Below are 14293 nucleotides of genomic sequence, written 5' to 3'. Positions count from 1 at the left end.
ACATCTGGATGATTGTAAAAGCAGTGATCGGGGGAATTCGAGAAATATGTAAACTATATAACTACTGTTAGTTCTCTTTTTCTTATTTTAATACCAAAGTGCTCCAAGTGAAGGTGTTACAAGAGTTTTCCTATAGAAAAAGTGAAAACTGGTTATATTTTTTATACACTATACAACTTTGGTCCTAGGTCAGTGGCCCTAAGCCCTGGCTTTATTCTAATTACAAAATATTAGTAGGGTGCGAAATACAGAAGTGTAACTTTATGCAGTGTCCCAGAGCTGAAAAGGCTTAAAAAAAAATGTGTAACAGAACAGTGCCATGCTTATAGTAGATATCCAAATTATACTGTGGAGAACAGCGATGAAGAATAAAGACGGCAGTCCAAAAGTACTTGTACTTTATTGTAGTGGTTTCCTATCATCTAGAAGAGTTTAAATTTATTATTTCTAATGGAATATTTAAAAACTGCTTAGTTAATTGATTTTATAGAGGCGGCTAGATTTTTAATCGCATAATATATACTGTACCATAAAACAGTAAATTCAGAAACAATATAGCAAGAATAGTCTAGAAGGGTCTAGAAATTTCCAAAAGAGTCTAGAAATTGGGAGCACAGCAAGGTTCTAGGTAAAGACTTAAATAGAGAATACCTAAATAAATACTGGTACTGAATACAGTTTCCCTCCAAAAGTTATCTTGCATCAGGCAAGGAAATTCTTTTACATAAAGAACAAAACTGATACAAAAAAATAATATTGTATAAACTATACGATGAACTAAATATTGGCCCCAATTAGTGGGGATCTGTCTCCTTCATTCAAACAAGAGCAATTATGCTTTAAAAAATTTTTTTTCCCAAATCCTGCAACATAGAACTGCCTGCACCTGCAACTGCACGATTACAATAACTCGGTGCATGTCTGTCTTTGTCCCCACCCCCCACGAAAGTTAAAGGATGTCCTTCCTCAGCAATGTCATCAAGTCAGCAAGACTGCAGAGCATTCTGCTCACCATCTGTATCCCCAGCCTCTCTTTCTGTAATCAGTATTCAATGGAATCAGCGGCATCATTTACCAAGTTATCCGCCTCCCAACTTCAGAGGTCAAAGGCCTTCCGTTTCCCTTCCCACCTCCCTCCAAAACATATATGTGTGTGTATAAACATATATATCTGAATATGTATGTGCATATATAAACATATATATGAGTATATATATTCAGTCTTTTATACTTCACTGACCATATTATATATAATTTAGTTGAAGCTCTTCATAATAACTGTCACCTCCTTCAGACAATTGAATGATAACCTCATTGTGGGATGGCACAGGCATTCCCCCCTGCCATCTAAGAGTAACATACACCAGTCATTTAGAAGATATCTAAGGAGTTGCAGAATTCCTAAAATTGCCCTAGATCTACTTATCTGATCTTGTGATGTAAAGCTAATTTGGACCATCACAGTGTCATGGTTGACAGTCTCTGCTTTCCTGGTTGGTGCCTAAGGCTGCTTGAAGACTTGGCCCAGTTTGTGAAAGAGGCTATGTCTGTCATTACTGGTGGATAACTTCTCTCCAGACTATGCTAACTCAGGCCCAAACCCCTTCCCTTCCAGAAGGTAAATACATATTCCTGACCTTACCCCAAATCTGTTTTCCTTTCACTTTGTCCCAAGACAAATACAATATTGTTATTATCAGACCCATTTGATGTCGTGTGGATTAGTATTTGATAATGTTTAATAAGAGGTCCTAGAAAACACCCCAAATATCCTTGACTACCTGATGATGAAGGTAACAAAAATCTGTGTGCCACTGAACTGCATTCTCTTTGCTTAGAGAAACACTGGGAAAAACAAGGAATATACTGATGATAGGCATGTTTGATGTAAATGAATAGCTGTTTTCATAAGAAGGCAACAGAATCCCATGATAACACAGCAGTGTACAATACTTTCATAATACTTTACTTATATGGCATAATAGAGATATAATACTTTTTTATATAACCCTTGCCACTATTATATACAATGTAGTAAGGACAGGAAACCCTTTAGTTAGCAGGGTGACCTTGAAAAACAAAGTACTATACAGGAAACGGAAACATTTGTGATACAGCAGAGCCTGTAGAGACTGTCTGGTACCTGCTATGTGGCACGAGGGAAGGTCCCCAGTTGCAGTCACATTACCACGCAGCCTGATGTGGCTACGAGGAGGGGTTATGTGCATAGAATGTGAGAGGAAATAATCAGAATTTTCTTTAGACTCGCTCGTTAGCAAGGAATCATTACAGAAATGTTCATGCCTGTCCAAATAACACACACTTGTTCTGATTTGAATGAATCAACTTCTACAATTTCCTTGTAAGCCACTTGCTGAGGAAAAGAAACTATACAGAAACTTTAATCCTTACTTACAACTTATATTAAATTTAGAACAAATATCGAAGTGAAAAAAAACAAGTCAAGATAGCAACTGTAACTGTCCTTTACAATATGAAGGAAAATACTAAGTTTATGCTAAAACAGTATTAATTTAAAAGTAAGCCAGAAGACAAGAGGGAAAATTTTCTTATAGCAGAAGTAATTCAAAGAAACAAATTCAGGAGATATAAATTTTACATATAAGAATTTGCTTTAAAACCAAATAGAATCATGATGTATAAAGTAGCATTTGGCTCAAAACCAAAAGTTAATTTTCAGATGTATGTCTTCTGAAAGGATTTATTAAATGATACTCATCTGGCAATCACCTTCAGGAACATTAGCTCAGACATAAGGGAGAGAAATATGTAATGTTAGATAAATAAGCAAAGTAAACATACAATGAGGTCTGGGCCAAAAACAGAAAATGTAGACAATAAAACAAATCCATAGAAAGAAAACTCAAAAAAGCAATCTCCAAAATTAATGAGTAAAAGTTCATGCAATTACCAGTGTCCTTCGCTGATAAGATCATGTAGAAAGAGTCTGTCTAAAACACATGGACTTTTCTCTACCAAGCCATGAAGGTCGGACATTCTACCAGTTACTTTTGTCAAGAGTCAGTCAATCACAAGTTTTACTGAAGAAAAAAAGTTTGTGTAAAACTATTTTCCTGCCGTGCAGAATCAAAGTACTAACACTTAGAAAAGCACGATTGTCTTTCAAGATATCCTTCTAGAGGGATCTGCCTTCTTGCCAGCTTGCTTTATCAAAGAAAAAAGATCAGATGTGCTAAGTAAAGAATGAAAACTATTTTTGCTTTTATAGAGGAATGGAATGTGGAGGTAACAGTAAAACCATCAGACAAGGAAGGTATGCCTAGAGAGAAATGGAGAACGAGCAATGAAGGGGAAGGAAAGAGAGGGAGGGAGAGAAGAAAGGAAGGAATTAAATTCATTCTCTCACTAAGATAAATCTGCAAACTACAATCCAAATACCTATGATAAAAGTTAATGTTAAGAAAGACAACACAAAAACTCAATAATGAGATTGTATCATTCCCAGGGAAACATAAAACATCAAAAAATCTGAAAGGATTTTTAAATATAAGTATGTATAAAATAATCAGGGATAAAGTGAGAAATAACATCTCCTTACAGAGGTGGACCCCTCTGTAGTTGCCACATGCTCAGGATTACTCCACAGCATCACTCAGTATGGATAAGGGATAGCTTTATTGGGGAAGGGGACACTACAAGCCAAGCTTCAGTAAGAGAAGAGAAAGCACGTGTCCTCCATCTTTCCATCTTCCCATAGAGAGGTTCTGGGTGCTCTACTGAACACGACTATGGGTGTCTACATTTCCGAGTGACCGTCCCCATCCCCTACCTCAGAGTAACTTCTTACAGGCCACGTTTGAGAGTAACCTATCAATCAAGGTATACATAAACTTCCCGGGCACCAGGCAGTCTGGATTTAGGTGTCTATTGTTTATAGGAATTGATCAAGCACACCAGCTACAGGGCTCACAAAAATTAGACTGCTCCTGCTGAGGGGCAGAAGGCACAGGTCCCATGGGAACACAAATTAAGGTACAGCCTCTTAGAAAACAACCCCCCTACCTCCACCCAACCTTATTCTGGCAAACAGTGTGGCCAGCTTATTGTCCAAACAACCCAGAGTGAGCCCCCAGGGATGTTTTTCAGTTAACTCTGTCCTTTATATAATACATCCATTAAAATAACAAAAATTATGAAGTAAAAACAGGCAGATATTCTAGAATGCATGGATATGACAAAGAACCAATTAGAAACACCGAAAAATGAAAATATAGTCTTCAAAGTAAAAACTCAATAGATGGTTTAAACATCGGATTTTAGATCAGTGAAGGCATGTTGTTTTTTTTGTTTGTTTAAGAAGCAGGCAACCATATCTAGGCAATCACTTTGATAGATATAGAGATATACAGAATAGACACACAATCATTATGAAGAAAAATTAACAACACAAATAAATAACATGAGTGGGAACTTGTCTCAGAAGCACTGTGATGCTCAAGTGACCTGCTTCTTAACCCTTAATAAAGAGGTGGATGAATATAAAGGCCAATCCTGACTTAACCCACTCAGATATGGTTTCCTGTGTTAATCCCTCCTTCCTATTTTTAGAAGTCAACATGTATTTGAATGTGATTAATTAGTAATGCTACCGATGTTGCCAACTTGTTATACTCTAGCCTTTAAGCTTTAAGCAATTCCCTAGCAGATAAGTTTAATAATCAGAAACATTATACTGTACAATAAGTAATAAAGCTTATAGATGCAACGGGCTTACTAGGTGACCAAATCAATCCCGTCCTCTTCCCTATTTATAAAAGATCAACTACAGTATGAGATGATTTTGGATCACATGCTGATATTTGTTAGTAGACAAATTATAAATTCACATTTATTGCCCCAAGTAAACAGAACTTACCACAGAGGGGAAAAAAAAAAAAAAAAAAAAACTTTTATGTTATTGGAAACATCTTTTACTAATAAAATGAAGAACCATGTTAGTGTTATCTGGTCTTCTGTTCTCTAAGCAGGCACAAAGTTAGACCATTATGAGCTGGTTTAAAACAATGCCATTCGTCCTGTGTTTAGAGCCTTTGTAAAGATTTACTAAACAACAAAGGATTATTATCTCTATTGGCCGGCTAGATTGCATGCTGCCTGCTACTGGCTGTTTCCATTGATATTGTGATATATTCTGTCCTGTTTACAATAAATTGTCTCTATCTTTGGCAGTTGGTTCATTGCATAATATAGATTATTAGGCTGTGTACAAGATTGTGACTTTGTAGTTTCTCACTTTTTTCTCCTTATATTAATCTACTACTAATGTACCATTTGCCTAGCTTCTTAATCCACCTACTTGTGTGCATTTCTACAGCTATTTCCTTAGTTTATGCTCCTATAACTTCACATCTGAATTTGGGCAAGAGGTTTCTAATTAGTCCCCACCTGTAGTTTCCTGTTCTGCTGAACCACCCTGAATTCTGAGAGACTATTTTCCAAGAAAGGGTACTCACCCCTCTACCCAAGAATCTTCAAAGGCTCCCAAATCCCAGCCACTTCAAATACAAACCATTTATTCTGAGTGAACTCTCCATTTTCTGCACCACACTGGTCAGTATTGAATCAGACCTCTGTCATACTGTTTTATGGGTGTCCGTTCTGTGTGTTCATTCTTTAAGGGCAAGAGCCATATCTTGAATATTAGATTTGAGTCTAGGTATCAAACTTTAAGAAAGGAAATGAGAAGTTCAGGTGTGTACGAAGGCAAATAAGCATGATGGTGAACGGACTGAAATTACGCTTTAAGCAGAATGTTTAAAAGAATGAGTTCACACTGCAGAAAATGACAGTAGTCAAATAGAGGAGGTTCAGATAAGGCCCACATTGCCGCAAATTCATGTCAGTAAACTAACATTAAAAAGATAAATATATGTGTTCAAAATAAAGAATTCCCCACTGTTAAGAACCGTCAAACAGAATATGACAAAGTATGCAGAGAAGCTTCTATGAGTGTACAGCAACTAAAAGTCATAGAAAAATATTTAAAACATCTCCTTTTAGTAAAGAGAAGGAAGCACATGAAGGCCAGAAACCATAAAAATACATCGAAATTTCCAAGCAGTAATCAAGCACTGGATTTATTATTGGCCTTGAGGGCATTAGTCTGTACCTGATAATTTGGATACTGAGTTTTAATATGTCTCACATGTACACATGACAGAAAGGAAACAAAGCTTGGTTCCCAAGCAAGAGAGAAGGTCTGATCAGAGACCCTGCAATAGAATCAGGAATACCTAAAGGAGACACCTACAGTGATAAACCAGGTAAAGATGTGGCCCACAAAACAGCTAAGGGGTACCTGTCTTGGCCTTGGCTTGGTCAAAACCAAAAAAAAAAAAAAAAAAGGTGAGGAGGGAAATTCTCTTGAGCTCCTGTATACACAGACAAGTCCACTATCACTAAAGATTGGAGGTAGAATTCCCACTAATAAAGGAGCCCTAAAAGTCTCAAGCCAAAAATTTTAATATCATTACAAAATGTAGTATTTCAAAGTTTCTCGTAGAGGCAAATGAAATTTTCTCTGGATTAAACATAAGCCTCAGAGGAATTCCACAGATAAAGTTCCAAAGAATCTAAATTTATAAAAAAATTTTACATTACTAAATATCTATGTAAACATACTCCCATACTCCTTCTGCAAGAATAGTGAACTTAAAACTGCCAATAGCCCTCCTATTACAAAACAACGAGATCCTAGATATGGAAAACTATTTTAAGTACATTTCTCAGCTTACAGAAAACAAAAGGATGACTCTACCATCTGTGAAGGAATAAAAGGAACCTGAAACCAGACCAGAGAGCTCCAAGCTTCAAGAAAACTTGTCAGGTTTCCCTGAAAGCAAATGTCAATTCTACTAGCTCTGCAACCCAGAGGCTAAGTCAACTCCAAGCAAGCGTTAAGTCTGGCGAGCTCAACCCTAGCCTCCACACTTCAGACGTGGTCTCAGGCTAACAGCGCCCCCTGGCCACAAGCCGAGGCAATCACAAATACTCGAAGGAGGAAAATATGCCGGATTTCAACCTCCAGGTCTGAAGTCAAAAAAACATGAGCTAAATACCTACACTCAAAAGTTTAGAGCAGCTATACTCATAATGGTGAGACTTGAAAGCAATCAAGATGTCCTTCAATATATATGATATTTATTTGTCACAACCCATACTATTGTACAACACAAAAAGTGAAATCTAAAGTGAACTATGTACTTTAATAATACTGTATCAATACTGACTCATCGATACTAACAAATGTACCACACTAAGGCAATATGTTAATAATAGGGAGAAATAAGGAGAAGAGTTATTTATGGGAAAGCTCTGTACTTTCTGCATGATGTTTTTTCTAAATCTAAAAGTGCTCTAAAAATAGTCTATTTTAAAAAATATATTAGCAAATAATCAAAGATAACTAAAAATATAATGAAACAACAACATGAATGAGAATCATAATAGACCCCCAACTAACTCAGATCCTGGAATTATTACATACAGGCTATAAAATATCCATATAGGATCACAAAAATAGCAAGCAACAAAAGATGTTCGAAAGAAACTCTGTATGACAGAGGGCTTGGCACAAAATTTTAAAAGTGATGAAAACCCAGGTTCTACAACACCAGATTACTCTATCCGGCAAAGCTATCATTTAGAGTCGAAGGATAGATAAAGAGCTTCCCAGACAAGAAAAAGTTAAAGGAGTTCATCACCAACAAGCCAGTATTACAGAAAATGTTGGAGGGACTTCTTTAAGTAGAAGAAAAAATATGTATCAAAAAAATGAATAAAGAATGGCAATAACTACATGTCTACCAACGAGTACCTCAAATGAAAAAGAATTAAGTGCTCTAATCAATAGATAAGGTAGCTGAATAGATAAGAAATCAAGACCCTTACATATGCTGCCTACAAGACACTCACTTCAGATTAAAAGACATACACAAACTAAAAGGTATGAAAAAAGATACTGTATGATGGACCTAGATGGTATTGCGCTGAATGGAGTAAGTCAGATAGAGAAAGATTGATGCCACATGATTTCACATACATGTAAAATCAAAAATGACAACAAAAATGGAAACAAACTCAAAGATATAAAGAATATTTTGAGGGCTACTGGATGGAAGAGGTGTTGGGGACGTTCAGTAAAAAGGGGCAAAGGGATTAAGAAGTACAAATGGAGAGTTACAAAATAATCATGGAGATGTAAAGTGTAACATAAGGAATATAGTCAGTAATATTGTAATAAATAGGTAAGCAGGCAGAGGGGTACTAGATTTATAGAGGTGATCACTTTGTAAGTTATATAGATCTCTAATAACTATGCTGTACAACTGAAACCAATATATTATTGTATGCCAACTACAATTTAAAAAATCATTGAATCGTACATTATAAATATGAGCAACCAATTGTCTATTGTATTTCAATAAAGCTGTAAAAATAATTAATAGAACGATAGGGGAAAATTGATAAACCTACCATTGTAGTGGGAAATGTCAGTAAATCTCTCTCAATAACTGATATGTCAAGAAAACAAAAATATCAGTAAGTAGACAGATGACTTAAATAGAATTTATAAGCTTGACTTACTAGCCATACATAAGGAGTCCTGCCCTCATTTACATTCTTCTCAAGCCTACATGAAACATTTACAAAACTTGATAGTATCGCAGGCCAAAGAGCAAGTCTCAAAAAACTTTGGAGAACCGATATTATAACCACTTTCTCTTGCCACAAGTTAGTTAATTAAAAATTCAATAACAAAAAAAAAAAAAGTAAATTTTGCCTATCCATTTGAAACTTTAAAAACTCACTTCTAAGTAATTCTAGGCCAAAGAAAAAGCATAATGGAAATATTTAAATATCTAATACTGAACAATAATAAAAATACCATCTGTCAAAACCTGTGGAATGTAGCTCCTTAGAAAAAATTAAAGCATTAAATTTTTTACTGTCAGAAGTGTGTCAACATAAAAGGTTAGGTAATAGTAGAATAAAATATCAAGTAAATCCAGAAGTTAACAAAGCCAAAAATTCTTTAAAAAGAATGAAGAAAATATGTACAATTCTAGCAACACTGAGCTCTAGAAAAGAAGACATAAGTAAAAAATGTCAAGAAAGAAAAAGGGTTATGAAGCTACAGATACAGAAGAAATTTTAAAATATAATAAAAGAATATGAACAAATTTATACAAATGAATTTGAAAACTTAAGTACAGCTAGAAAAACATACAACAAACTGACCCAAAAAAGAAAATTTAAATGAATACATAACCATTAAAAAATTAATCCGTAATTAAAATCTTCCCACAAACAGGCAGATTTACAAATAAATTTCACCAAACATTCACAGAAGATATATTTACAATTTTACACAAAGAAAAGGCAATATTCTGCAACTCATTTCATTATGGGATTAGTCTAACTTTGATACCAACACCTGAAAGGAAGAGTACAATAAAAAAAAAAGAGAGAGGGAGAGATGAACCTTACCAACAACATAGATGTAAAATCCTAAACAAAGTATTAGCAAATTGGATCTTGGCGATATATAAAAAATATTACCAAGATACATTTATTCTGGAATGAAAGGTTACTATAGTAGAAGCTTTACTCATGATTTATATTATTAAAATAGCAGATTAAGATTAAACACAAATACTATAGTATTGATAGATGCATAAAGTATATTTAATTGAAGTCAATAATGATTCATGGTAAAAATAATAATAATAATAATAATAATAATAATAATAATAAACTAGCAAACTAGGAATAGCCAGGAATTTCTTCAATCAATAAAAAGTATCTACTAAAAAAAAATGTAAAATAAACATTATGTTCCATAGTAAAATATTAAGATCATTCCCTTTAAAATTAGAACCAAGACAAAGATGCCCATTCTCACTTCTTTTCAACATTGTATTGAAAAATCTTACCAGTACGATAAAGCTAGAAAAAAATAATAGATGAAAAGATTGTGTTCAAGTTTGAACTTACAGCATCACCATGACTTGAAATCAAAAATATCTTTAACCTCAGTAGTAGGTAAACACAAATTGAAAGGGCCTAACTACCTACCTATATAGAATTTGGCTTAATCTAAACAGGAGGAGGAAGTGAAATGCCCAATAAACATATGAAAGCATGCTCAACCTCATAAGTAATTCAGCAAAATAAAAAATCACAGCACTCAATTATCAAAATGGAAAAACAAAATGTTAAAAACACTCAATTATCAAAATGGAAAAATGAGAAAACCAGCAGTCACGAGTTGAGGAGTTATAGAAACTCATGTACTGCAGGAGGGAGAGTCGCTGGGTCTTTAGAAAACAATTGGCATTATTTGGCAAAAGTGAACATTCTAGCTGTTTTAGACCTAAATATATATCCTGAAGAGTCTCTTAACCATGTACATCAGGTAATATACAAAAGTTTTTATAGTAGCAATGCTTGTAGTGGCAAATTTTCTTTTAAAACACTAAAACTCTAAAGAATCAAAATGTCCATCAACAGTTACCTTGACAATGTTCAAATAAAATGTAATAACATATATTAGAGAAAATGAATGAGTTGCAGCTATACATCAACAAGGTTGAAGGATAAAAGCATACTCAAACAGACTAAGTTAAATTATTTTTCATATATTTCATCTGTTTTGGAAATACAAACCTATATGGTAAAATCATTTTTAAAAAGCAAAGAAATTATTAACATAAATTAATGATAGTGGTTTCCTCTGAGATATAGGGAAGTATAGAGACTTCTAAATGATAATATTCAATTTCTTAAGCTATACATTAATTCCAATAGAATGTGCTACCTCAAGAGCTACTGAAATTCCCATCACAGAAGTGTGTTTTGTTTTAAGAAATATCTTACTTGGATGAGCTATTTAAAATGAAAACAAATACCACATAGGAATTGGACTTAATACCCCTATAAGTATCTTTTAACTGTTAAGATTTCATAATTTCATAGCCACCATAGTAAACAGCACAATACATTGCACGTAAAAACCGATAACAGTTATAACAAGCATTCATTGACTACTGACTTTGGCAGGCACTGTTGGTTGCTTACCAACACCTTTTCTTCATTCTTTATCACTAGCAGATTCCAATTTTATTGTGCCATCTATCCTTTCCCCATGTAACACAAGGGAGGGTATTCCAGTTTGAAGGAGCTTTAGTTTACGCTAATCTTATAGTTCATTGGTTTAGAGGTAAACATGTGGCTCTGCTTTGGCTAAGGAGACAAGAGATAGAATCTACTGAGGAACACTTGGAAATGGTTTCCTTGCTGCTTAGCAGGAAACCCAGAAATGCATAGATATTCTTTCTTGGTGGTGTTGTATTTAGGATTCTGCTGCCATGACGCATTCATGAGAAAGATCAGCCTCAGAATTAAGTCTGTTGGTGAATGATGACAGCATTGAGACAATAAATTAACTAAAGCTGGAGCCTTACTTCATGACTTGTTGGTAAATAATAATGTCACCTTATTGTTTCTATTTTCCCACTAAACTCATACTAGGTGATGCACTATGGGAACAGAGTTTGCTCATTAGACCCTCACAGCAACCCAATGGGCCAAGTACCACTGTCATATCCATTGAATAGGCAATAAAAACAAAACTCAGAGAATGAAAATAAGTTTCCCAACGTCACATATATGGCAAATTCTTGGATACCTGACTACAAAATCCATGCTCTTAATATCCTATCAACTTAAGGCCATTTTCCTGTGGCACGAGGGCTGAAAAAAAAAAAAAAGAAATCCCAATAGATATGAGTGATCCATTATCTAGTCACATGCTTTTGAAAGTGTGAGTCAGTGGTGGTGACAGCAGTAATGTTGGCAGCAGCTAAAGCAGCTTCTTGACATCTCAGTTGTAGCTATGATTATAAGACCTTGAAATCAATAGTCCAATGGAGGCCTCAAAAATGTACTCCTCCACACTTTCCAAAAATTCAGTTCCTTGTATTAAACCACTTCCTGGTTGAAGTACCTAAAATTACTACCACTTCCTGAGCTGATAAATCCTGAACTCAACAAATGAATAAAAAGATTCCAGCTTCATTGACTTATATTCACCTGAAGTCCCTATAAAAATGGTTTTATAACCCACGTGTAATACAGTCTGATCTTTAAGATATCCCCAATCAGATGACTTCTTCATCTCTTTTCTTGTATCAATACAAACTGTTTATTAAACTGCTAAGATGATGCCATGGATAGACGTTATGCTATGAAGGGAACTTAACCTGTAGACTAGTGACTAACATCCTTTATGGAACATCTCACCTATACTTGTAGGTGATTATTTTTGCAAATGTTTACAAAGAGTATAATGCATTTTCATAAGCTTTAGACTGGTCTCTATTTTAAAAAAAGAATAATATGTTCTGAAAGGGGGAGCAACATTTGAATACATAGGATACATAATATATGTGCAAAATATGTATTTGAAAAAGGAAGAGGTATTAAAATGTGAAAGCATAATATATCTCTTAATATCTTTAAATATTATATCATAAAGTACAATCTTAATTAAAGAGCCTGGAACTTATCATCAAAAAGACTTGAGTTAAAATCTCAGTTGAGCACTTAGAGTTGCATGACAATAAGAAAATTCTTGGGTTCTCTGAGTGTCAGTTGATTCATCCTTGGAAATGTGATCTCTGTAACTATCTCCAAAGTTTGTTGTAACACTTAAAAAGAGATGTCATGTATAAAAATGTCTGCTATAAGATTCAGGATATAGGAAGTTCTAAATTTTTCTTTTGTTTTCTTAAATATGCTATGGAAGAACTCTATTTCAACAACAACAAAAAAAGCTAGGCATAAAACAAATTTCTCCGGAGTAGAAATTCTACATCCTACTAACTTACAAATGAAATCACAGAAAAAGTTCTTAAAAGATTAAATAAAAAATTCTGTGCATATGTGTAGTAATTGGTCCTGAACCAAAGAGGAAGTACTAACTCACCAGATGAACTTCCCTTTGGAATTTTTCGGCATTCTAAATGACTTTATTTCCCACTCAGTCATCACCCTTCACTACAAAATATTTTGGGTATTACAACAAAAAGAAAAGTGGGATTACGTGACCCCCTCTAAATATAGCTTAAAATCATACAGATTAAAAACAAACAACTAAATAAAACACTAGATAGGCATATAAGAAACTTAATGTATTATCAATTATGACATTGGCACTGATCTGCTTACCTAAGTATTACTATTAAAATATTGCTTTAGAACATATAATGGTTTCTGGTATTTAGTGAAATGTGAAAACAGCAACTAGACAACACATTGAAAACTAAAACTAATAGACCAAAAGTCTTATGACCATTATCTTTCTACTCTTTAGATCTTTATTGCTAGTATTTTTATACTGGCAATAAAGCATACTGTCCTTCCATTTAGATATTTTTACCTACTGCATAAGGATATTCAATAATGAAAGGAATGATTTACAGGTTGCAATTGCCAAAGTGAATAGTGACAACAAAAATTCATCTCTTTCTAAAACTCTGGGTTAGGACCCACTCCTTTTTTTCTCCATCTCATTCCCTCTTGATTTTGGGATTATAGGATCTAGTGAAAAGAGAAAAAGAGGAAGGAAGGAAGATGAAATAAGAAGTGGAAGCAATTAACAGGAATTACCCAAAGTACAAGTTTATGAGTTAACTGATTTGGCAAATGAAAATTTTATGTTCTGTAACTCAGAACAAAATTTTTCTTTATAAACAATTTTGACTATAGAGCATATGATTTAAAAATATTGTTTGAATTATTTCAAAAAAGATACTGTAAACAAACCTCAATTGGCTCTTCACCACCTTTTACTTGATTTTCACCCATTTCTCCATTCTCATAGCTGCTACTCTTCTCAACCCATAACTCAGATTTTTCTACAGTTAGTCGAAGCTGGTCTAGATCTGCCTTTATTTGCTTGTAGTTATCTACATCTTGATTGGACACCAGCAATTGCACCTGAAACAAAAGAATTTCAACCCTCAATTTACTAATGAACTTTCTTTATTCCTATTTAATTTATGTCTAAAATCCCAAATCTTTTAATCCCAAATCTTATTAGCCTGTCAGTTGAAATTTAATATTTCTAGAATACACATGGATATTTTACATGTATATTGACCATGAAAACTTACCTGAAAGTATCTATGAACTGTATCCACTATATTATCATATTTTTTAAAAAATGATATATATTATATAAAATGAG

The 14293-nt window shown here is 34.0% G+C and overlaps 1 protein-coding gene across 4 annotated transcripts in view; it reads right to left on the bottom strand.

The window, feature by feature from the left end:
* ITPR2 (inositol 1,4,5-trisphosphate receptor type 2) overlaps nucleotides 1-14293 on the bottom strand; it is a 405483-nt gene that overhangs the window by 224639 nt on the left and 166551 nt on the right. For all 4 annotated transcript variants that reach the window (XR_004955694.1, XM_016119206.2, XM_016119205.2 and 1 more), the window contains one exon: nucleotides 13870-14043. Coding sequence is in view for 3 of the 4 variants with exons in the window: in XM_016119206.2 (XP_015974692.2) it covers nucleotides 13870-14043 (174 nt within the window). In the remaining variant the exon portion in view is untranslated. The remainder of the gene's footprint in view (nucleotides 1-13869; nucleotides 14044-14293) is intronic.

This window comes from Rousettus aegyptiacus, unplaced genomic scaffold (assembly GCF_014176215.1).
Source record: "Rousettus aegyptiacus isolate mRouAeg1 unplaced genomic scaffold, mRouAeg1.p scaffold_m13_p_2, whole genome shotgun sequence".
NCBI classification, from domain to species: Eukaryota; Metazoa; Chordata; class Mammalia; order Chiroptera; family Pteropodidae; genus Rousettus; species Rousettus aegyptiacus.
Note: the sequence above shows the minus strand (reverse complement) of the source record. Positions and strands in the feature narration are given on the sequence as shown.